At 55.2% G+C, this 24,102-nt stretch overlaps 1 protein-coding gene across 1 annotated transcript in view; it reads right to left on the reverse strand.

Annotated features, from left to right (window-relative positions):
* cblc (Cbl proto-oncogene C) overlaps positions 1 to 24,102 on the reverse strand; it is a 105,730-nt gene that overhangs the window by 20,783 nt on the left and 60,845 nt on the right. Inside the window, exons 2-4 of the mRNA XM_086003954.1 lie at positions 14,521 to 14,667; positions 11,676 to 11,832; positions 2,247 to 2,368 (exon numbers count right to left, since the gene is read on the reverse strand). Of these exons, the coding sequence (XP_085860080.1) occupies positions 2,247 to 2,368; positions 11,676 to 11,832; positions 14,521 to 14,667 (426 nt within the window). The remainder of the gene's footprint in view (positions 1 to 2,246; positions 2,369 to 11,675; positions 11,833 to 14,520; positions 14,668 to 24,102) is intronic.

Raw genomic sequence — 24,102 nt, forward strand, 5'->3', positions numbered from 1 at the left:
GTACGAGGACAATGAGATCCAGGTCTACTAGGACAATGAGATCCAGGTGTACGTGGACAATGAGATCCAGGTGTAGGAGGACAATGGGATCCAGGTGTATGAGGACAGTGGGATCCAGGTATAAGAGGAAAATGGGATCCGGGTGTACGAGGACAATGAGATCCAGGTGTACGAGGACAATGAGATCCAGGTGTACGAGGACAATGAGATCCAGGTGTACGGGGACAATGAGATCCAGGTCTACGAGGACAATGAGATCCAGGTGTAGGAGGACAATGAGATCCAGCTGTACGAGGACAATGAGATCCAGGTGTACGAGGACAATGAGATCCAGGTGTACGAGGACAATGAGATCCAGGTGTACGAGGACAATGAGATCCAGGTGTAGGAGGACAATGAGACCCAGGTGTAGGAGGACAATGAGATCCAGGTGTACGAGGACAAAGAGATCCAGGTGTACGAGGACAATGAGATACAGGTCTATGAGGACAATGAGATCCATGTCTATGAGGACACTGAGATCCAGGTGTAGGACGACAATGAGATCCAGGTGTAGGAGGACAATGAGATCCAGGTGTACGAGGACAATGAGATCCCGGTGTACGAGGACAATGAGATCCAGGTCTACGAGGATAATGAGATCCAAGTCTACGAGGACAATGAGATCCAGGTGTAGGAGGACAATGAGATTCAGGTCTACGAGGACAATGAGATCCAGGTGTAGGAGGACAATGAGACCCAGGTGTAGGATGACAATGAGATCCAGGTCTACGAGGACAATGAGGTCCAGGTGTAGGAGGACAATGAGATCCAGGTCTATGAGGACAATTAGATCCAGGTGTAGGAGGACAATGAGATCCAGGTGTAGGAGGACAATGAGATCCAGGTGTATGAGGACAATGAGATCCAGGTGTATGAGGGCAATGAGAACCAGGTGTAGGAGGACAATGAGATCCAGGTGTAGGAGGACAATGAGATCCAGGTGTACGAGGACAATGAGATCCAGGTGTAGAAGGACAATGAGATCCAGGTGTACAAGGACAATGAGATCCAGGTGTAGGAGGACAATGAGATCCAGTTGTACGAGAACAATGAGATCCAGGTGTACAAGGACAATGAGATCCAGGTGTACAAGGACAATGAGATCCAGGTGTACGAGGACAATGAGATCCAGGTGTAGGAGGACAATGAGATCCAGGTGTACAAGGACAATGAGATCCAGGTGTACAAGGACAATAAGATCCAGGTGTACGAGGACCATAAGATCCAGGTGTAGGAGGACAATGAGATCCAGTTGTACGAGGACAATGCGATCCAGCTGTACAAGGACAATGAGATCCAGGTGTACGAGGACAATGAGATCCAGGTGTACGAGAACAATGAGATCCAGGTGTACGAGGACAATGAGATCCAGGTGTACGAGGAGAATGAGATCCAGGTGTACGAAGACAATGAGATCCAGGCGTAGGAGGACAAGGAGATCCAGGTCTACGAGGACAATGAGATATAGGCGTAGGAGGACAAGGAGATCCATGTCTATGAGGACAATGAGATCCAGGCATAGGAGGGCAATGAGATCCAGGTGTAGGAGGACAATGAGATCCAGGTGTACGAGGGCAGTGAGATCCAGGTGTACGAGGACAATGAGATCCAGGTGTACGAGGACAATGAGATCCAGGCATACGAGGACAATGATATCCAGGTGTACGAGGACAATGAGATCCAGGTGTACGAGGACAATGAGATGCAGGCGTACGAGGGCAATGAGATCCAGGTGTACGAGGACAATGAGATGCAGGCATACGAGGACAATGAAATCCAGGTGTAAAAGGACAATGAGATCCAGGTGTAGAAGGACAATGAGATCCAGGTGTAGAAGGACAATGAGATCCAGGTCTACGAGGACAATGAGATCCAGGTGTACGGGGACAATGAGATGCAGGTGTACGAGGACAATGAAATCCAGGCATACGAGGACAATGAGATGCAGGTGTACGAGGACAATGAAATCCAGGCGTACGAGGACAATGAGATGCAGGCGTACGAGGACAATGAGTTCCAGGTGTATGAGGACAATGAGATCCAGGTCTACGAGGACAATGAGATGCAGGCGTACGAGGACAATGAAATCCAGGCGTACGAGGACAATGAGATCCAGGCGTACGAGGACAATGAGATCCAGGCGTACAGGAACATGCAGGTTCAGGTTGTACGGGGATGCGGCTCTGAGTTTAGATGCCACTTACCTGCCCGGTCTTCGAGAGTAGTTCTGGAGTCTCGCTTTCACCTCATCGTAGGTCAGGAACGCCATGTACCCGGGATGAGTGACTGCCAGGCTGTTCCAGTTCTTCAGCAGCGAGGGCCATGGCTGGGGGCGAGAGGCGGACAACCCGTCAGGAACCAAGGAACATTCCGGTAAATCGCGCAAACAAGAGGCTCCGCCTAAACCCCAGGCCCGTGGTTCCGTCCCCGACCAACCCCCACCCCCCGCCCCGTCTCTGAGCTGGGAGCAGATTCAATAGTAACTTTCGAAAGGGAATTGGGTAAGCACTTCAAAAGGAGCTATTTACAAGGCTACGGGGAAAGAGCGGTGGAGTGGAACTAATTAGATAGCTCTTTCAAAGAGCCAGCACAAGCACGATGGGCCCAATGGCCTCCTTCTGTGCTGTAAGATTCTCTCTTGCGACTTCCAAGGGCAAAATGCTTCTGCTCTTCTTCCAGAGGATCTTTTACGTCCGCCTGAGAGAGCAGACGGGGCCTCTGATTAACGTCTCATCTGAAAGACGTCACCTCCGACAGTGCGGCGCTCCCTCAGTACTGCCCCTCTGAGAGTGCGGCGCTCCCTCAGTACTGCCCCTCTGACATTGTGGTGCTCCCTCAGTACTGCCCCTCCGACAGTGCGGCGCTCCCTCAGTAAAGCCCCGCCGACAGTGCGGCGCTCCCTCAGTACTGCCCCTCCGACAGTGCAGCGCTCCCTCAGTACTGCCCCTCCGACAGTGCGGCGCTCCCTCAGTACGGCACCTCCGACAGTGCGGCGCTCCCTCAGTGCTGCCCCTCCGACAGTGCGGCACTCCCTCAGTACTAGCACTGAGGAGTGTTGGCCTGAAATATGGGGCTCGACTCTCTGGAGCAGGGGACTCGAACCCCCGACCTTCTGACTCAGAGAGAGAGTGTGAGCCAATGAGCCAGCAGAAGTCCGGTGAAGGACCCAGCCACCGAAGCACAAGCTGAAAACAGTGAAGAGACCTCGCTGGGAGACTCGCTCGCCTTCTCGCCCCCCAACACAACGAGGAACTCCTTTGCATAAAAACTGGCATCCGCCCATAAATGTGCAAATGCCCTTTGGTCAGTCAACCGACGCAAAGTTCTGGCACCACAGGCAGAGGAAGTAGCTCTTGCCAAGGTTGCGAGCCATTCTATCTATTGTGGTTTGTCGCCATGGCAACCAGAGGCGGCCATTTTCCACATGCAGTCAACAGGCTGGCGGGGGAGGGGCAAGGGGGCTTGGGAGGAAAGCTGGCCGTTCATTTGCCTGAGCTTTTCCGCAGTGAAAAAGAACTTTGGAATATTACATTTACCGAAGGATTTTAAAGAACGAACTTCACCAGAGGAAGCGATGAAACTGCAGCCTAATTTTATTTTTTGGAGCCTGCAGTTTAGGCCGTGCCTTTAACATAGAAATAGCTAAGACAGCGCCAGTTCTCCCTGATGACTCCGGGAATTAAAAGATAATCTCTGGCCGGACGCAAACCAGGGAGAAGAATCATAATTTTTTTTTACTCGTTCATGGGATTTAGGCGTCGCTGACAAGGCCAGCATTTATTGCCCATCCCTAGTTGCCCTTGAGAAGGTGGTGGTGAGCCGCCTTCTTGAACCGCTGCAGTCCGTGTGGTGAAGGTACTCCCACAGTGCTGTTAGGGAGGGAGTTCCAGGATTTTGACCCAGCGACGATGAAGGAACGGCCGATATATTTCCAAGTCAGGATGGTGTGTGACTTGGAGGGGAACTTGGAGGTGGTGGTGTTCCCATGAGCCTGCTGCCCTTGTCCTTCTAGGTGGAAGAGGTCGCGGCTTTGGGAGGTGCTGCCGAAGAAGCCTTGGCGAGTTGCTGCAGTGCATCTTGTAGATGGTACACACTGCAGCCACGGTGCGCCGGTGGTGGAGGGAGTGAATGTTTAAGGTGGTGAATGGGGTGCCAATCAAGCGGGCTGCTTTATCCTGAATGGTGTCGAACTTCCTGAGTGTTGTTGGAGCTGCACTCCTCCAGGCAAGTGGAGAGTATTCCATCACACTCCTGACTTGTGCCTTGTAGATGGTGGAAAGGCTTTGGGGAGTCAGGAGGTGAGACACTCGTTGCAGTATACCCAGCCTCTGACCTGCTCTCGTTGCCACAGTATTTATGTGGCTGGTCCAGTTAAGTTTCTGGTCAATGGTGACCCCCAGGATGTTGATGGTGGGGGATTCGGCGATGGTAGTGCCGTTGACTCGCATGGGGAGGTGGTTAGATACTCGCTTGTTGGAGATAGTCATTGCCTGGCACTTGTGTGGCGCGAATGTTACCTGCCACTTATCAGCCCAAGCCTGAACGTCGTCCAGGTCTTATTCCATGCGGGCACGGACTGCTTCATTATCTGAGGAGTTGCGAATGGACTGAACACTGTGCAGTCATCAGCGAACATCCCCATTTCTGACCTTATGTTGGAGGGAAGGTCATTAATGAAGCAGCTGAAGATGGTTGGGCCTTGGACACTGCCCTAAGGAACTCCTGAAGCGATGGGGCGTGAAAAATAAAATGGTGTGGATTTTGTTACATTGAACTTACAGCACAGTATCAGGCCATTCGGCCCAACTGGTCCATGCCGGTGTTTATGCTCCACACTAGCCTCCTCCCACCCCTCTTTATCTCACCCCATCAACACCAGCCTCCTCCCACCCATCTTCATCTCACATCGTCAACACCAGCCTCCTCCCACCACTCTTCATCTCACCCCATCAACACCAGCCTCCTCCCACCCCTCTTCATCTCACCCCATCAACACCAGCCTCCTCCCTCCCCTCTTCATCTCACCCCATCAACACCAGCCTCCTCCCACCCCTCTTCTGTCTCACCCCATCAACACCAGCCTCCTCCCACCCCTCTTCATCTCACCCCGTCAACACCAGCCTCCTCCCACCCCTCTTCATCTCACCCCATCAACACCAGCCTCCTCCCACCCCTCTTCATCTCACCCCATCAACACCAGCCTCCTCCCACCCCTCTTCTGTCTCACCCCATCAACACCAGCCTCCTCCCACCCCTCTTCATCTCACCCCATCAACACCAGCCTCCTCCCACCCCTCTTCATCTCACCCCATCAACACAAGCCTCCTCCCACCCCTCTTCATCTCACCCCATCAACACAAGCCTCCTCCCACCCCTCTTCATCTCACCCCATCAACACCAGCCTCCTCCCACCAATCTTCATCTCACCCCATCAACACCAGCCTCCTCCCACCCCTCTTCATCTCACCCCATCAACACCAGCCTCCTCCCACCCCTCTTCATCTCACCCCATCAACACAAGCCTCCTCCCACCCCTCTTCATCTCACCCCATCAACACCAGCCTCCTCCTACCCCTCTTCATCTCACCCCATCAACACCAGCCTCCTCCCACCCCTCTTCATCTCACCCCATCAACACCAGCCTCCTCCCACCCCTCTTCATCTCACCCCATCAACACCAGCCTCCTCCCACCCCTCTTCTGTCTCACCCCATCAACTCCAGCCTCCTCCCACCCCTCTTCATCTCACCCCATCAACACCAGCCTCCTCCCACCCCTCTTCATCTCACCCCATCAACACAAGCCTCCTCCCACCCCTCTTCATCTCACCCCATCAACAGCAGCCTCCTCCCACCACTCTTCATCTCACCCCATCAACACCAGCCTCCTCCCACCCCTCTTCATCTCACCCCATCAACACCAGCCTCCTCCCACCACTCTTCATCTCACCCCATCAACACCAGCCTCCTCCCACCCCTCTTCATCTCACCCCATCAACACCAGCCTCCTCCCACCCCCTCTTCATCTCACCCCATCAACACCAGCCTCCTCCCACCCCTCTTCATCTCACCCCATCAACACCAGCCTCCTCCCACCCTCTCTTCATCTCACCCCATCAACACCAGCCTCCTCCCACCCTCTCTTCATCTCACCCCATCAACACCAGCCTCCTCCCACCCCTCTTCATCTCACCCCATCAACATATCCTTCTATTCCTTTGTCCCTCATGTGTTTATCTAGCTTCCCCTTAAATGCATCTACACCATTCGCCTCAACCTCTCCCTGTGGTAGCGAGTTCCCCATTCTCCCCACTCTCTGGGTAAAGAAGTTTCTCCTGAATTCCCGATTGGATTTATTAGTGACTATCTTATATTGATGGCCCCTGGTTCTGGGCTCCGCCCCGCAAGTGAAAACATCTTCTCTACGTCTACCCTATCGAACCCCTTCATAATCTTGATGACCTCCATCAGGTCAACCCTCAGCCTTCTCTTTTTTAGAGAAAAGAGCCCCAGACTGGTCAACCTTCTGTTTGTTCTTTTTCAATCAGTGGTGGGGGGGCGGCGGGAAGTTTGACTGACAGTCAGGTATCGTCCAATCGGGTAACGGAGAGTCTGTCGGCTTGCCGATGGGCGGGAAGGCGGGGCTCCGTAAGGATTGACGTGCAGGGCAGCCAATGACGGGAACCCGGGGTTGGCGGTCATGTGATGTAATCTCCTGGAATACATCCAACCAGAGTTGGGAACAACGCAGAGGCTTGAGGTGGGAAAAAAATAAAAGAGATAAAAGGGAAAATGACGCATAGGGAAGAGTGATCATAATATGGTAGAATTTTATATTGAGCTTGAGAATGATTTTGTTAAGTCTGAAACTAGGGTCTTAAATCTAAACAAAGCAAACTACGTGGTTATGACGGCCGAGTTGGCTACAGAAGATTGGGAAACTACATTATAAGGTATGACGGTAGACAAGCAAAGTGCTTCACAGCCAATGAAGTTCTTCTGAATTGCGCACAGCAAGCTCCCACAAACAACAATGTGAAAATGACCAGGAAATCTGTCTTTTAGTGATGTTCGTCGCGGGATAAATTTACAACAAATATACATTCCTTTAAGGCACAAAAACCCCACAGGAAAAGTGGTCCAACTGTGGCTAACAAGAGAAGTTAAAGATAGTATTAGATCAAAGGAAGAGGCTGATAATGTTGCCAAAAAGAGTAGCAAGCCTGAGGATTGGGGGGATTTTTAGAATTCAGCAAAGGAGGACCGATAAATTGATAAAGAAAGAGAAAGAAGAATATGAGAGTAAATTAGCAAGAGATATAAATACAGATTGTAAACGTTTCTATAGGTATGTAAATAGGAAGAGATTAGCAAAAGTAAACGTGGGCCCATTAGAGGCAGAGACAGGAGAAATTATAATGGGCAATAAGGAAATGGCAGAGACATTAAACAAATACTTTGTATCTGTCTTCACGGTAGAAGACACAAAAATGTTTCAGAATAATGGGGATGTCAGGAATGACCCAGACTCTGCCTCGCCTCGCCACCAGAGGGCACCATGAACTCTTAATTGTGTCCTTCTTTATTCCTAATTGTACTCACCTGCGCATGGTTATATGCCTACTATTTAAGTGGTGCTCAGTTTATGTTCATTGCTCAGTCTTGAGTTTTCACTGCCTTGTGATTCCTCTTGCTGGCCTGCTAGCCTGTATCTGTGCTGTTGTTATTTTGTTTATTTTCAAGTAAAGTCTATCTTTGTTTTTGCAACCTAACCTCTGCCTCAGTTTGCCTTCCTGCAGTTGGGTTCACCTAGTTCCGTTCCTCACAGGGGAACTAAAGGCCTAGAGAGAATGAGGTATTTTAAGAAATCAGTATAAGTAAAAGACATGGTCCTGGAGAAATTAATGGGACTAAGTGGCGACAAATCCCCTGGACCTGACGACCTGCATCCTAGGGGTTTAAAAGAGGGAGCTGCAGAGATAGTGGATGCACTGGTATTAATCTTCCACAATTCCTGAGATTCGAGAACAGTCCCCAAGGATTGGAAGGTAGCAAACATAACCCCGCTATTTAAGAAAGGAGGAAGAGAAAAAAGGGGAACTATAGGCCAATTAGCCTGCTATCAGCAGTAGGCAAATAGCTAGAATCTATTATTAGGGATGTGCTAACAGGGCACTTAGAAAATTGTAATATGATTAGGCAGAGTCAACATGGTTTTATGAAAGGAAAATTGTGTTTGACAAATCTGTTAGAGTTTTTTGAGGCTATGATGAGTAGGATAGGTAAGGGGGCACCAGTGGGTGTAATGCATTTGGATTTTTAGAAGGCATTCGATAAGGTGCCACACAAGAGGTTATTAAACAAAATTAGGGTTCATGGTATTGAGGGTAATATATTAGCATGGATAGGTTAACGGACAGGAAACAGAGAGTAGGAATAAACAGGACCTTTTCGGGTTGGCAGGCTGTAACTAGTGGGGTACCACAAGGATCAGTGCTTGGCCCTCAGCTATTCACAATCTATATTACTGACTTAGCTAAGGGGGCTGAGTGTAATGTATCGAAGTTTGCTGATGATACAAAGTTAGGTGGGAAAGTAAGCTGAGAGGAGGACGCAAAGAGGCTGCAGAGAGATAGAGACAGGTTGACTGAGTGGGCAAGAACATGGCAGATGGAATACAATGTGGGGAAGTATGAAGTTATCCACTTTGGTAGGAAAAACAAAACAGCAGAATATTTTTTGAATGGCGAGAGGCCGCGAAATGTTTGCACTCAGGGGGACTTGGGTGTCCCTGTACATGAATCACAGAAAGTTAACATGCAGGTACAGCAAGCAATGAGGAAAGAAAATGGTATGTTAGCTTTTGTTACATAGGGATTCGAGTATAAGAGTACAGAAGTCTTACTGCAATTATACAGGGCATTGGTGAGACCACACCTGGAGTATTGTGCACAGTTCTGGTCTCCTTACTTAGGGAAGGATGTGAGAAGTCACACAACACCAGGTTATAGTCCAACAGCTTTATTTCAAATCACAAGCTTTCGGAGCGCTGCTCCTTCGTCAGGTGACGTGAAGTGATGCATATAGGCACAGCATATATAGTCAGAGAACACTGCCAGATGATTACAGGTAATCTTTCTAACTGCCCTTTATCACACCTCGGCAGAGAGATAATCACAGCAATAAAAGGTGTGAATGATGTCCAACCAGGTCAGTCAGGAAAACATTACATCAAAGAACAATGAGGTGGGGTCACAAGGGGTCAAATGTTGCAGATGCTGGGGTCTGTATGAAAAACAAAAAACAAACAAAAGACACTTCTCCAGCTTCCACCCTAACCAAGTTAAAGAAGCCATCCCCTATGGACAAGCCCTGCGAATACACAGGATCTGCTCAGATGAGGAGGAACGCGATGGACACCTACAGACGCTGAAAGACGCCCTTGTAAGAACGGGATATGACGCTCGACTCGTCAATCGACAGTTCCGACGGGCCACAGTGAAAAATTGCATAGACCTCCTCAGAAGACAAACACGGGACACAACCAACAGAGGACCCTTCGTCGTCCAGTACTTCCCCGGAGTGGAGAAACTACGCCATGTTCTTCGCAGCCTTCAACATGTCATCGATGACGACGAACACCTCACTAAAGCCATCCCCACGCCTCCACTACTCGCCTTCAAACAGCCGCCTAACTTCAAACAGACCATGGTTCGCAGCAAATTACCCAGCTTTCAGGAGAACAGCGACCACGACACCACACAACCCTGCCACGGCAACCTCTGCAAGACATGCCAGATCATCAACACAGATACCATCATCACACGTGAGGGCACCACCCACCAGGTACATGGTACATACTCATCTGACTCGGCCAACGTTGTCTACCTCATACGTTGCAGGAAAGGATGCCCTGGAGCATGGTACATTGGCGAGACCATGCAGACACTGCGATAACGGATGAACGGACACCGCACAACAATCGCCAGGCAGGAGTGTTCCCTCCCAGTCAAGGAACACTTCAGCAGTCAAGGACATTCAGCCTCCGATCTTCAGGTAAGCATTCTCCAAGGCGGCCTTCGAGACACACGACAACGCAAAATCGTCGAGCAGAAACTGATAGCCAAGTTCCGCACTCATGAGGATGGCCTCAACCGGGATCTTGGGTTCATGTCACGCTACATGTAACCCCACCTGACGTAGAGTCATACAGACTCGAGTCATCGTTGGCTTGTTCTCTCTACACAGATGCGGTTTGTTTTTTTGTTTTTCATACAGACCCCAGCATCTGCAACATTTGACCCCTTGTGACCCCACCTCATTGTTCTTTGATGTAATGTTTTCCTGACTGACCTGGTTGGACACCATTCACACCTTTTATTGCTGTGATTATCTCTCTGCCGAGGTGTGATAAAGGGCAGTTAGAAAGATTACCTGTAATCATCTGGCAGTGTTCTCTGACTATATATACTGTGCCTATATGCATCTCTTCACTTCACCTGACGAAGGAGCAGCGCTCCGAAAGCTTGTGATTTCAAATAAAGCTGTTGGACTATAACCTGGTGTTGTGTGACTTCTCACATCTGTCCACCCCAGTCCAACACCGGCATCTCCACATCATACCTAAGGAAGAATATACTTGCCTTAGAGGGAGTGCAGCGAAGGTTCACCAGACTGATTCCTGGGATGGGGGGATTGCCCTATGAGGAGAGATTGAGTAGACTAGGCCTATATTCCTTAGATTTTAGAAGAATGAGAGGTGATCTCATTGAAACATATAAAATTCTTAAAGGGTTTGACAGGGTTAATGCTGAGATAATGTTTCCCCTGGCTGGGGAATGTAGAAGATGAGGTCACAGTCTCAGAATAAGGGGTCGGCCATTTAGGACCGAGATGAGGAGAAATTTCTTCACTCAGAGGTTTGTGCATCTTTGGAATTCTCTACCCCAGAGGGCTGTGGAGGCTCAGTCGTTGAGTATATTCAAGATAGAGGTCGATAATTTTTTGGGAATGAAGGAAATTAAGGGATATGGGGATCGGGCGGGAAGGTTGGAGTTGAGGTAGAAGATCAGCCATGATCTCATTGAATGGCGGAGCAGGCTCGAGAGGCCGAATGGCCGACTCCTGCTCCTATTTCTTATGTTCTTATGGCCAACGATCCCTGTGTGGAGAGTTAGGAAGAGGCTGAATGGGTTTTGAGCAGGTTTCAAAAGATGAAGAGCCAACTGGAGAGGGTCTAGGTCCAATTAAAGAAAGACTTGCATTTCTCCAGCACCTTTCACCACCTCAGGATGTCCCAAAGCGCTTCACAGCCAATGAAGGGCTTCTGAAGTGCAGTCACTGTTGTAATGTAGGAAACGTGGCAGCCAATTTGCGCACAGCAAGATCCCACAAACAGCAATGTGATAATCACCAGGAAATCTGTCTTTTAGTGATGTTGGTGAAAGGATAAATATTGGGCCCAGGATACCCGGGAGAACTCCTCCCCCTGCTCTTCTTCCAATAGTGGCCGTGAGATCTTTTCTGTCCACCTGAGAGGGCAGCCGGGGGCCTCGGTTTAACGTCTGAGGTTGTGAAAGGCGCTCTATAAATGCAAGTCTTTCCTTTTCTCGGGCTGTGATGGGATCGGCCTTACCTGAAAGAGTCGGGTGAAGATGTCGAACTCGAAGATGGAGATGTGCTCGTTGCAGGTGAGGTCGATGGTGGATTTCAGCGCCATTGATTCCATCCCGCACCCGAACCGGTGAACCTTGAACAGGTGCTCCCGGAAACACCTCCAGGGGACAATGCTCCTGAGGAAAACAAGCCAGCAGAGGGCGAGAGGCAGGAGGGATTGGGAAGAGGACGGGGGGGGGGGGGGGGGCGGTGGGGGGGAAGAAGGGTTGGGAAGGTGAAAAAGAGCGAGGGATTGGAAAGGAAGAATGGAACAGGGTGTGCGAAAGGAGGAATTGGCAAGGAGGAATGGGAAAGGAGAAGGGTGGAAAGATTAGGAAGGGGAGAGGGAAACAGGGATTGGGAATTGGGGAGGGATTGGGAATGGGAAGGGAGGAGGGGTTGGGAAGGGGAAGGGAGGGGGAATGGGAAGGATAAGGGAATAGGGATTGGGAAGGGAACAGGGATTGGGAAGGGAGGAAGGATTGAGAATGGAGGAAGGATGGGAATGGAGGAGGGATGGGAATGGAGGAGGGAGGAGGGATTGGGAAGGGGAAGGGAACAGATTGGGAAGGGAACAGGGATTGGGAAGGGAACAGGGATTGGGAAGGGAACAGGGATTGGGAAGGGAGGGGGGATTGAGAAATTGGGAAGGGAGAAGATAGAAAAGAATGAGAAGTGGAGAAGGGAACAGAGATTGGGAAGGGGGAGGGAGGAGGGATTGGAAAAAGGGAAGGGAAGAGATATTGGGAAAGGGGAATAGAGGGGGAATTTGAAAAGGGGAGGAGAGAAGGGATGTGGGAAGTGTAAAGAATAGAGGGTTTCGGAAAAAAACAGAGGCGGCATTGGGAAGGGGGTGAAGGTTGTAAGGATTGGGAAGGGTCGGAGGGATTGGGCAGAGGCAACGAGAGGAGGGATCAGGTGGAAAAGGAATGAGGAAAAGAGAAGGGGAGGAAGCATTGGTTACGGGGGAAAGCACGGAGGGAACAGAAAGGAAAAATAGAGACGGTAAAAGAGGAGGAGGGGTTGGAAAGTGGAAAGGGGTAGGAGGGGTCGGTGACGGAGGGAGTGTGAAGGGGAAAAAGCAGGAGGAACAAGGGTTAGTCTTAATAAAAATGGCCGGGCTTGACCAACGATTATTTACAACCAACACGGTCATGAAATGGGGACCAATGTGTCGTCCGCCTGTGATATCATTGTTCGGGATTTGATGCAGGGCTGATCTTCATCCGCCATTCAAAGAAACTTGTCGGAATTTAGTTGGGGAAAAGTACGTCCCTGTACCTCTGAAAGGTTCATTGCTGTTTTAGCTATATTTCAAAGTACTGGTGCGAGGAATGCTGGGCTACAGATCCATGAGGAGGTGGGGATATTGGCGGGGGCATGGGTCACCCCGCCACCCCAACCCCGTACCTCAGCAATGTGCATCAGCCGCAATAGATGCTGTAGAGCGCATCACAGGTGAACCCCAATCTCCTGTCCTCCCCATAGCCCACGGCATGCAAAAAAGGCAGCGTAGAGGGAGCTTTACTCTGTAACTAATCCCGTGCTGTACCTGCCCTGGGAGTGTTTGATGGGACAGTGTAGAGGGAGCTTTACACTGTATCTAACCCGTGCTGTACCTGCCCTGGGAGTGTTTGATGGGACAGTGTAGAGGAAGCTATACTCTGTATCTAACCCTGTGCTGTACCTGCCCTGGGAGTGTGTGATGGGACAGTGTAGAGGAAGCTATACTCTGTATCTAACCCCGTGCTGTACCTGCCCTGGGAGTGTTTGATGGGACAGTGTAGAGAGAGCTTTACTCTGTATCTAACCCGTGCTGTACCTGCCCTGGGAGTGTTTGATGGGACAGTGTAGAGGGAGCTTTACTCTGCATCTAACCTCGTGCTGTACCTGTCCTGGGAGTGTCTGATGGGACAGTGTAGAGGGAGCTTTACTCTGTATCTAACCCCGTGCTGTACCTGTCCTTGGAGTGTTTGATGGGACAGTGTAGAGGGAGCTTTACACTGTATCTAACCCGTGCTGTACCTGCCCTGGGAGTGTTTGATGGAAAGTGTAGAGGGAGCTTTACTCTGTATCTAACCCCGTGCTGTACCTGCCCTGGGTGTGTTTGATGGGACAGTGCAGAGGGAGCTTTACTCTGTATCTAACCCCGTGCTGTACCTGCCCTGGGAGTGTTTGATGGGACAGTGTAGAGGGAGCTTTACTCTGCATCTAACCTCGTGCTGTACCTGTCCTGGGAGTGTCTGATGGGACAGTGTAGAGGGAGCTTTACTCTGTATCTAACCCCGTGCTGTACCTGTCCTTGGAGTGTTTGATGGGACAGTGTAGAGGGAGCTTTACACTGTATCTAACCCGTGCTGTACCTGCCCTGGGAGTGTTTGATGGGACAGTGTAGAGGGAGCTTTACTCTGTATCTAACCCCGGGCTGTACCTGCCCTGGGAGTGTTTGATGGGACAGTGTAGAGGGAGCTTTACTCTGTATCTAACTCGTGCTGTACCTGCCCTGGGAGTGTTTGATGGGACAGTGTAGAGGGAGCTTTACTCTGCATCTAACCCCGCGCTGTACCTGTCCTGGGAGTGTTTGATGGGACAGTTAAAAGGAGCTTTACTCTGTATCTAACCCCATGCTGTACCTGTCCTGGGAGTGTTTGATGGGACAGTGTAGAGGGAGCTTTACTCTGTATCTAACCCGTGCTGTACCTGCCCTGGGAGTGTTTGATAGGACAGTGTAGAGGGAGCTTTATTCTGTTTCTAACCCCGTGCTGTACCTGGCCTGGGAGTGTTTGACGGGACAGTCAATATTTCCGCCGCTAGCACAAACTCACTCGTCTCCGAAAGACTTCTTCCAGAATTCGGCGGCATCCATCTTGGTGATCCGGTACGTGTCTCCCTGGAAGAGCCCATTGGGAAATATCGCTCGGAGATCGGCCAGCATGTGACTGAAGATCAGGGAGACCTTGATCAAACTGCGCCTGCAAGGGACCAAAACACAGCGCACGGTCAGAGGGAGTGAGGTCGGAGGGCGCGAGGTCAGAGGGAGCGAGGTCGGAGGGAGCGAGGTCAGGGGGAGTGAGGTCAGAGGGAGCGAGGTCAGAGGGAGCGAGGTCAGGGGGAGCGAGGTCAGGGGGAGCGAGGTCAGGGGGAGCGAGGTCAGGGGGAGCGAGGTCAGGGGGAGCGAGGTCAGGGGGAGCGAGGTCAGGGGGAGCGAGGTCAGGGGGAGCGAGGTTGGACGGCGCGAGATCGGACGGCGCAAGGTCGGAGGGAGCGAGGTCAGAGGGAGCGAGGCCAGGGGGAGCGAGGTCGGAGGGAGCGAGGTCAGGGGGAGCAAGGTCAGAGAGAGCGAGGTCAGAGGGAGCGAAGTCAGGGGGAGCGAGGTCAGGGGGAGCGAGGTCAGGGGGAGCGAGGTCAGGGGAGCGAGGTCAGGGGGAGCGAGGTCAGGGGGAGCGAGGTCAGAGGGAGCGAGGTCAGAGGGAGCGAGGTCAGGGGGAGCGAGGTCAGGGGGAGCGAGGTCAGAGGGAGCGAGGTCAGAGGGAGCGAGGTCAGGGGGAGCGAGGTCAGGGGGAGCGAGGTCAGGGGGAGCGAGGTCAGGGGGAGCGAGGTCAGGGGGAGCGAGGTCAGGGGGAGCGAGGTCAGGGGGAGCGAGGTCAGGGGGAGCGAGGTCGGACGGCGTGAGGTCGGACGGCGCAAGGTCGGAGGGAGCGAGGTCAGAGGGAGCGAGGTCAGGGGGAGCGAGGTCGGAGGGAGCGAGGTCGGAGGGAGCGAGGTCGGAGGGAGCGAGGTCGGAGGGAGCGAGATCGGAGATGGGAACTGAGGGGTTTACATCCCACCTAGGGCTGGACACAAGTAGAATCGGAGAATCGTACTGCACGGAAGGAGGCTCTTTGGCCCATCGTGCGTGTGCCGGCTCTTTGAACGAGCTCTCCGATTAGTCTCACTCCTCCCTGCTCTTTCCCCATGTACCGGGAAATGCCCAAGTCAGGATGCTGTGAGTGACTTGGAGCGGAACTTGCCTGGATGAGTGCAGCTCCAACAACACTCAAGAAGCTCAACGCCATCCAGGACAAAGCAGCCCGCTTGATCGGCACCCCATCCACCACCTTAAACCTTCACTCCCTCCACCACCGGCGCACCATGGCTGCAGTGTGTACCATCTACAAGATGCACTGCAGCAACTCGCCAAGGCTTCTTTGGCAGCACCTCCCAAACCCGCGACCTCTTCCACCTAGAAGGACAAGGGCAGCAGGCGCATGGGAACACCACCACCTCCAAGTTCCCCTCCAAGTCACACACCATCCTGACTTGGAAATATATCGGCCGTTCCTTCATCGTCGCTGGGTCAAAATCCTGGAACTTCCTCCCTAACAGCACTGTGGGAGCACCTTCACCACACGGACTGCAGCGGTTCAAGAGGCGGCTCACCGCCACCTTCTCAAGGGGCAACGAGGGATGGGCAATAAATGCTGGCCTCGACAGCAAAGCCCACATCCCAAGAATGAATAAAAAATATATGGTGCATTATCCTGACATTCATGCCATAGCAATGCTGGTGCTTGGGATGTCCCTGTGCCCGGGCCACATAGTTTTGCGCTGGAGATGGAAGAGGGCATTTAAAGGCCCCTAGAGATTGCCCCTTGGTAGTAGCGCAGGTTCCCGAGGCTGGCACTTTCCGACCCCACTGAGGTGGGCTCCTCAATGCCGGGAAGGGCCTCCCACTTGTCCAACACTCTCAAATGACCCCTGACACCCGAACCCCTGTGATTGGCAGGGGTCAAGAAGCACAGGCTGGCAGAGACTCCCTCCCTCAACCCGCCCCCCCACCCCGCCGAACATCCGATAGAAAGGCAAACCAGCCTTCTGCAGAGGTCCACACAAGTTCCAATGGGAGTCAGGGGCTGGAAACCTGGCTGCTTTCTTCCTCACCTTAAAATCCAACCCCGTCACCACCCTGAGATTATCTGGTCCGACACAGAGAGCGGACGTGTTAACCTGCTGGTTGGCATCACATGTGCCCATCGAGAATGTGGCTCAGGGGGTCGCACGCTCGCCTCTGAGTCAGAAGGTTGTGGGTTCACAGTCCCACTCCAGAGACTTGAGCACAAAAATCTAGGCTGACACTCCCAGTGGCAGTACTGAGGGAGCGCCGCACTGTCGGAGGGGCAGTACTGAGGGAGTGCTGCACTGTCGGAGGGGCAGTACTGAGGGAGCGCCGCACTGTCGGAGGGGCAGTACTGAGGGAGCGCCGCACTGTCGGAGGGGCAGTACTGAGGGAGTGCTGCACTGTCGGAGGGGCAGTGCTGAGGAAGCGCCGCACTGTCGGGGGGGCAGTACTGAGAGAGTGCCGCACTGTCGGACGGGCAGTACTGAGGGAGCGCCGCACTGTCGGAGGGACAGTACTGAGAGAGCGCCACACTGTCGGACGGGCAGTACTGAGGGAGCGCCGCATTGTCGGAGGTGCAGTACTGAGGGAGCGCCGCATTCTCGGAGGGACAGTACTGAGAGAGCGCCACACTGTCGGAGGGGCAGTACTGAGGGAGCGCCACACTGTCGGAGGGGCAGTACTGAGGGAGCGCCGCATTGTCGGAGGTGCAGTACTGAGGGAGCGCCGCACTGTCGGAGGGGCAGTACTGAGGGAGCGCCGCATTGTCGGAGGTGCAGTACTGAGGGAGCGCCGCACTGTCGGAGGGGCGGTACTGAGGGAGCGCCGCACTGTCGGAGGGACAGTACTGAGAGAGCACCACACTGTCGGAGGGGCAGTGCTGAGGGAGCGCCGCACTGTTGGGGGGGCAGTACTGAGGGAGCGCCGCCGCACTGTCGGAGGGGCAGTACTGAGGGAACGCCGCATTGTCGGAGGTGCAGTACTGAGGGAGTGCCGCACTGTCGGAGGGGCAGTACTGAGGGAGCGCCACACTGTCGGAGGGGCAGTACTGAGGGAGAGCCGCGCTGTCGGAGGGGCAGTACTGAGGGAGCGCCGCACTGTCGGAGGGGCAGTACTGAGGGAGTGCTGCACTGTCGGAGGGGCAGTACTGAGGGAGCTCCGCACTGTCGGAGGGGCGGTAATGAGGGAGTGCTGCACTGTCAGAGAGGCAGTACTGAGGAAGTGCCACACTGTCAGAGGGGCGGTACTGAGGGAGGGCTGCACTGTCAGAGGGGCAGTACTGAGGGAGCGCCACACTGTCGGAGGGGCAGTGCTGAGGAAGCGCCGCACTGTCGGGGGGGCAGTACTGAGGGAGCGTCGCACTGTCGGAGGGGCAGTACTGAGGGAACGCCGCATTGTCGGAGGTGCAGTACTGAGGGAGTGCCGCACTGTCGGAGGGGCAGTACTGAGGGAGCGCCGCACTGTCGGAGGGACAGTACTGAGAGAGCGCCACACTGTCGGAGGGGCAGTGCTGAGGGAGCGCCGCACTGTTGGGGGGGCAGTACTCAGGGAGCGCCGCACTGTCGCAGGGGCAGTACTGAGGGAACGCCGCATTGTCGGAGGTGCAGTACTGAGGGAGTGCCGCACTGTCGGAGGGGCAGTACTGAGGGAGCGCCGCACTGTCGGAGAGGCAGTACTGGGGGAACGCCGCACTGTCGGAGGGACAGTACTGAGTGAGCGCCACACTGGCGGAGGGGCAGTACTGAGGGAGAGCCGCGCTGTCGGAGGGGCACTACTGAGGGAGCGCCGCACTGTCGGAGGGGCAGTACTGAGGGAGTGCTGCACTGTCGGAGGGGCGTTACTGAGGGAGCTCCGCACTGTCGGAGGGGCGGTAATGAGGGAGTGCTGCACTGTCAGAGAGGCAGTACTGAGGGAGGGCTGCACTGTCAGAGGGGCAGTACTGAGGGAGCGCCGCACTGTCGGAGGGGCAGTACTGAGGGAGCGCCGCACTGTCGGAGGGGCAGTACTAAGGGAACCCTGCACTGTCGGAGGGGCAGTACTGAGGGAGCGTCACACTGTCGGAGGGGCAGTACTGAGGGAGTGCTGCACTGTCGGAGGGGCAGTACTGAGGGAGTGCTGCACTGTCGGAGGGGCAGTACTGAGGGAACGCTGCACTGTCGGAGGGACAGTACTGAGGGAGCTCCGCACTGTCGGAGGGGCAGTACTGAGGGAACGCTGCTCTGTCGGAGGGGCAGTACTGAGGGAGCGTCGCACTGTCGGAGGGGCAGTACTGAGGGAACGCTGCACTGTCGGAGGGGCAGTACTGAGGGAGCGCCGCACTGTCGGAGGTGCAGTACTGTGGGAGCGCCGCACTGTCGGAGGGGCAGTACTGAGGGAGCGTCGCACTGTCGGAGGGGCAGTACTGAGGGAGTGCTGCACTGCCGTAGGGGCAGTACTGAGGGAGTGCCGCACTGTCAGAGTGGCAGTACTGAGGGAGTGCTGCACTGTCGTAGGGGCAGTACTGAGGGAGTGCCGCACTGTCGGAGGGGCAGTACTGAGGGAGTGCTGCACTGTCGTAGGGGCAGTACTGAGGGAGTGCCACACTGTCGGAGGGGCAGTACTGAGGGAGCGCCGCACTGTCGGAGGGTTGGTACTGAGGGAGCGCCGCTCTGTCGGAGGGTCAGTACTGAGGGAGTGCCGCACTGTCGGAGGGGCATTACTGAGGGAGCGCCGCACTGTCGGCGGGGTGGTACTGAGGGAGCGCCGCACTGTCGGAGGGGCCGTACTGAGGGAGCGCCGCACTGTCGGAGGGTCAGTACTGAGGGAGTGCCGCACTGTCAGAGGGGCAGTACTGAGGAGCCCCGCACTGTCGGAGGGGCAGTACTGAGGGACTGCTGCATTGTCGGAGGGCCAGTACTGAGGGAACGCCGCAATGTCAGAGTGTCAGAACTGAGGTAGCACCGCATGGTCGAAGGGGCTGTACTGAGGAAGCGCCGCACTGTCGGAGAGGCAGTACTGAGGGAGCGCCGCACTGTCAGAGGTGCAGTACTGAGGGAGTGCTGCACTGTCGGAGGGTCAGTACTGAGGGAGTGCCGCACTGTCGGAGGGGCAGTACTGAGGGAGTGCTGCACTGTCGGAGGGTCAGTACTGAGGGAGTGCCGCACTGTCGGAGGGGCAGTACTGAGGGAGCGCCGCACTGTCGGAGGGGTGGTACTGAGGGACCGCCGCACTGTCGGAGGGGCGGTACTGATGGAGCGCCTCACTGTCGGAGGGGCAGCACTGAGGGACTGCTGCATTGTCGGAGGAGCAGTACTGAGGGAGCGCCGCACTGTCAGAGGGGCAGTACTGAGGGAGGGCCACACTGTTGATGGGGCAGTACTGTGGGAGTGCCGCACTGTCGGAGGGGCAATACTGAGGGAGCGCCGCACTGTCAGAGGGGCGGTGCTGAGGGAGCGCCGCACTGTCGGAGGGACAGTACTGAGTTAGCGCCACACTGTCGGAGGGGCAGTGCCGAGGGAGCGCCGCACTGGCGGAGGGGCGGTACTGAGGGAGCGCCGCAATGTCAGAGGGGCAGTACTGAGGGAGCGCCGCACTGTCGGATTGGCAGTACTGAGGGAGCGCTGCACTATTGGAGGGGCAATACTGAGGGAGCGCCGCACTGGCGGAGGGGCGGTACTGAGGGAGCACTGCACGGTCAGAGGGGCGGTACTGAGGGAGTGCCACACTCTCAGAGGGGCAGTACTCAGGGAGCGCCGCACCGTCGGAGGGACAGTACTGAGGGAGCGCCACACTGTCGGAGGGGCAGTACTGCGGGAGCGCCGCACTGTCAGAGGGACAGTACTGAGGGAGCGCCGCACTGTCAGAGGGACAGTACTGAGGGAGCGCCGCACTGGCGGAGGTGCTGTCTTTTGGATGAGACATTAAACCGAGGCCCCATCTGCCCTGTCAGGTGGATGTAAAAGACCCCATGACCAATATTCCAAAGATGTCCTGGGGCTAATATTTTTCCCTCACCCAGCATCACAAATAAACAAATGATCTGGTCATTAGCACATTGCTGTTTGTGGGAGCTTGCTGTGCGCAAATTGGCTGCTGCGTTTCCCACATTGCAACAGTGACTGCACCTCAAGAAGTACTTCATTGGCTGTGAAGCGCTTTGGTTGGTGAAAGGCGCTACAGAAATGCAAGTCTTTCTTTTGCTGTAGGGATGAGTTTGGGGCCGTGTCAAAGGTCATGGGTCGGTCAAGAAAATGGCCCCTAATTTAGCACTTGGAGCGTAATAATTCCACAAGACCTACTCCCAGCGCACAAAACCGTCCACTCCCATCCTGTCATTGTTTATCCATTCCCTCCCCCAGTACTGCACGGACTTATCAGCCTCGATAATAATCTCCCCCTACAGATACAGCAAGCAATATGGAAGGCAAATGACATGTTGACCTTTATTGTGAAGGGGTTAGCGTACAAGAGTAAGGAAATCTTGCTGCAATTATATAGGGCTTTGGTGAGACCACACCTGGAGTATTGTGCACAGTTCTGGTCTCCTTACCTAAGGAAGGATATACTCGCCATAGAGGGAGTGCAGCGAAGGTTCATCAGACTGGTTCCTGGGATGGGGGGATTGTCCTATGAGGAGAGATTGAGTAAACTAGGCCTATATTCTCTAGAGTTTAGAAGAATGAGAGGTGATCTCATTGAAACATATAACATTTTTCCAGGGCTTGACAGGGTAGATGCAGGGAGGATGTTTCCCCCTGGCTGGGGAGTCTAGAACCAGGGGTCACAGCCTCAGAATAAGGGGTCGGCCATTTAGGACTGAGATGAGGAGAAATTTCTTCACTCAGAGGGCGGTGAATTTTTGGAATTCTCTACCCCAGAGGGCTGTGGAGGCTCAGTCGTTGAGTATATTCAAGACAGAGAGCGATAGGTTTTTGGTTATTAAGGGAATCGAGGGATATGGGGAACAGGCTGGAAGTGGAGATGAGGTAGAAGATCAGCCATGATCTTATTGAATGGCGGAGCAGGCTCGAGGGGCCGAATGGCCGACTCCTGCTCCTATTTCATACGTTCCCTACATTCATCCCCTCTTCCTCTACCTCTGCTCCCTCTCCCTGCCCTCCCTTCTCCTCTCTCTCCCCTCCCTTCTCCCTATCTTCCCATCCCCTCCCCTCCCCCTCGCATCCTTCCCTCCCCCTCTCCTCTCCCTCTCCCTTCCCTCCCTCCCCCTACCCGTCCCTGTCCTTCCCACCAGTCTCTCTCTCCCTGCACTCTCCCTTTCTCTCCCTTCACGTCTCCCTCCCCTCCCTCTCACTCTCCTCTCCCTCCACTCTCCCTCTATCTCCTCTCACTCCCCTCTCCCCTCTCCCGCCCCTCTCCTCTCCCTCCATCTCCTCTCCCCTCTCCCGCCCCCTCCCCTCCCTCTATCTCCTCTCCCCTCTCCCACCCCTCTCCTCTCCCTCCATCTCCTCTCCCCTCTCCCGCCCCTCTCCTCTCCCTCTATCTCCTCTCCCCTCTCCCGCCCCTCTCCCCTCCCTCTATCTCCTCTCCCCTCTCCCGCCCCTCTCCCCTCCCTCTATCCCCTCTCCCCTCTCCCGCCCCTCTCCCCTCCCTCTATCTCCTCTCCCCTCTCCTCACCCTCCATCTCCTCTCCCCTCTCCCGCCCCTCTCCCCTCCCTCTATCTCCTCTCCCCTCTTCCACCCCTCTCCTCTCCCTCCATCTCCTCTCCCCTCTCCCGCCCCTCTCCTCTCCCTCTATCTCCTCTCCCCTCTCCCACCCCTCTCCTCTCCCTCCATCTCCTCTCCCCTCTCCCGCCCCTCTCCCCTCCCTCTATCTCCTCTCCCCTCTCCCGCCCCTCTCCTCTCCCTCTCTCCTCTCCCCTCTCCCGCCCCTCTCCTCTCCCTCCATCTCCTCTCCCCTCTCCCGCCCCTCTCCCCTCCCTCTATCTCCTCTCCCCTCTCCCACCCCTCTCCTCTCCCTCCATCTCCTCTCCCCTCTCCCGCCCCTCTCCCCTCCCTCTATCCCCTCTCCCCTCTCCCGCCCCTCTCCCCTCCCTCTATCCCCTCTCCCCTCTCCCGCCCCTCTCCCCTCCCTCTATCCCCTCTCCCCTCTCCCACCCCTCTCCTCTCCCTCTATCCCCTCTCCCACCCCTCTCCTCTCCCTCTATCTCCTCTCCCCTCTCCCGCCCCTCTCCTCTCCCTCCATCTCCTCTCCCCTCTCCCGCCCCTCTCCCCTCCCTCTATCTCCTCTCCCCTCTCCCACCCCTCTCCTCTCCCTCCATCTCCTCTCCCCTCTCCCGCCCCTATCCCCTCCCTTTACCCCTCTCCCCTCTCCCGCCCCTCTCCTCTCCCTCTATCTCCTCTCCCCTCTCCCGCCCCTACCCCTCCCTCTACCCCCTCTCCCCTCTCCCGTCCCTCTATCTCCACTCCCCTCTCCCGCCCCTCTCCCCTCCCTCTATCCCCTCTCCCCTCTCCCGCCCCTCTATCCCCTCTCCCCTCTCCCGCCCCTCTCCTCTCCCTCTATCTCCTCTCCCCTCTCCCGCCCCTATCCCCTCCCTCTACCCCCTCTCCCCTCTCCCGCCCCTCTCCTCTCCCTCTATCTCCTCTCCCCTCTCTCCTGCCCCTCTCCCCTCCCTCTATCTCACTCTCCCCTCTCCCGCCCCTCTCCCCTCCCTCTATCTCCTCTCACTCTCTCACTCCCCTCTCCTGCCCCCTCCTCTCCCTCTATCTCCTCTCCCCTCTCCCGCCCCTATCCCCTCCCTCTACCCCCTCTCCCCTCTCCCGCCCCTCTCCTCTCCCTCTATCTCCTCTCCCCTCTCCCGCCCCTCTCCTCTCCCTCTATCTCCACTCCCCTCTCCCGCCCCTCTCCTCTCCCTCTATCTCCTCTCCCCTCTCCCGCCCCTATCCCCTCCCTCTACCCCCTCTCCCCTCTCCTGCCCCTCTCCTCTCCCTCTATCTCCTCTCCCCTCTCCCGCCCCTCTCCTCTCCCTCTATCTCCTCTCCCCTCTCCCGCCCCTCTCCTCTCCCTCTACCCCCTCTCCCCTCTCCTGCCCCTCTCCTCTCCCTCTATCTCCTCTCCCCTCTCCTCTCCCTCTATCTCCTCTCCCCTCTCCTGCCCCTCTCCTCTCCCTCTATCTCCACTCCCCTCTCCCGCCCCTCTCCTCTCCCTCTATCTCCTCTCCCCTCTCCCGCCCCTCTCCTCTCCCTCTATCTCCTCTCACTCCCCTCTCCCGCCCCTCTCCTCTCCCTCTATCTCCACTCCCCTCTCCCGCCCCTCTCCTCTTCCTCTATCTCCACTCCCCTCTCCCGCCCCTCTCCTCTCCCTCTATCTCCTCTCCCCTCTCCTGCCCCTCTCCTCTCCCTCTATCTCCTCTCCCCTCTCCCGCCCCTCTCCTCTTCCTCTATCTCCACTCCCCTCTCCCGCCCCTCTCCTCTCCCTCTATCTCCTCTCCCCTCTCCCACCCCTCTCCTCTCCCTCTATCTCCTCTCCCCTCTCCCGCCCCTCTCCTCTCCCTCTATCCCCTCTCCCCTCTCCCGCCCCTCTCCTCTCCCTCTA

Source organism: Somniosus microcephalus, chromosome 12, assembly GCF_052327205.1.
Source record: "Somniosus microcephalus isolate GS21.2 chromosome 12, FLI_Smic_1.0, whole genome shotgun sequence".
Taxonomy (NCBI): domain Eukaryota; kingdom Metazoa; phylum Chordata; class Chondrichthyes; order Squaliformes; family Somniosidae; genus Somniosus; species Somniosus microcephalus.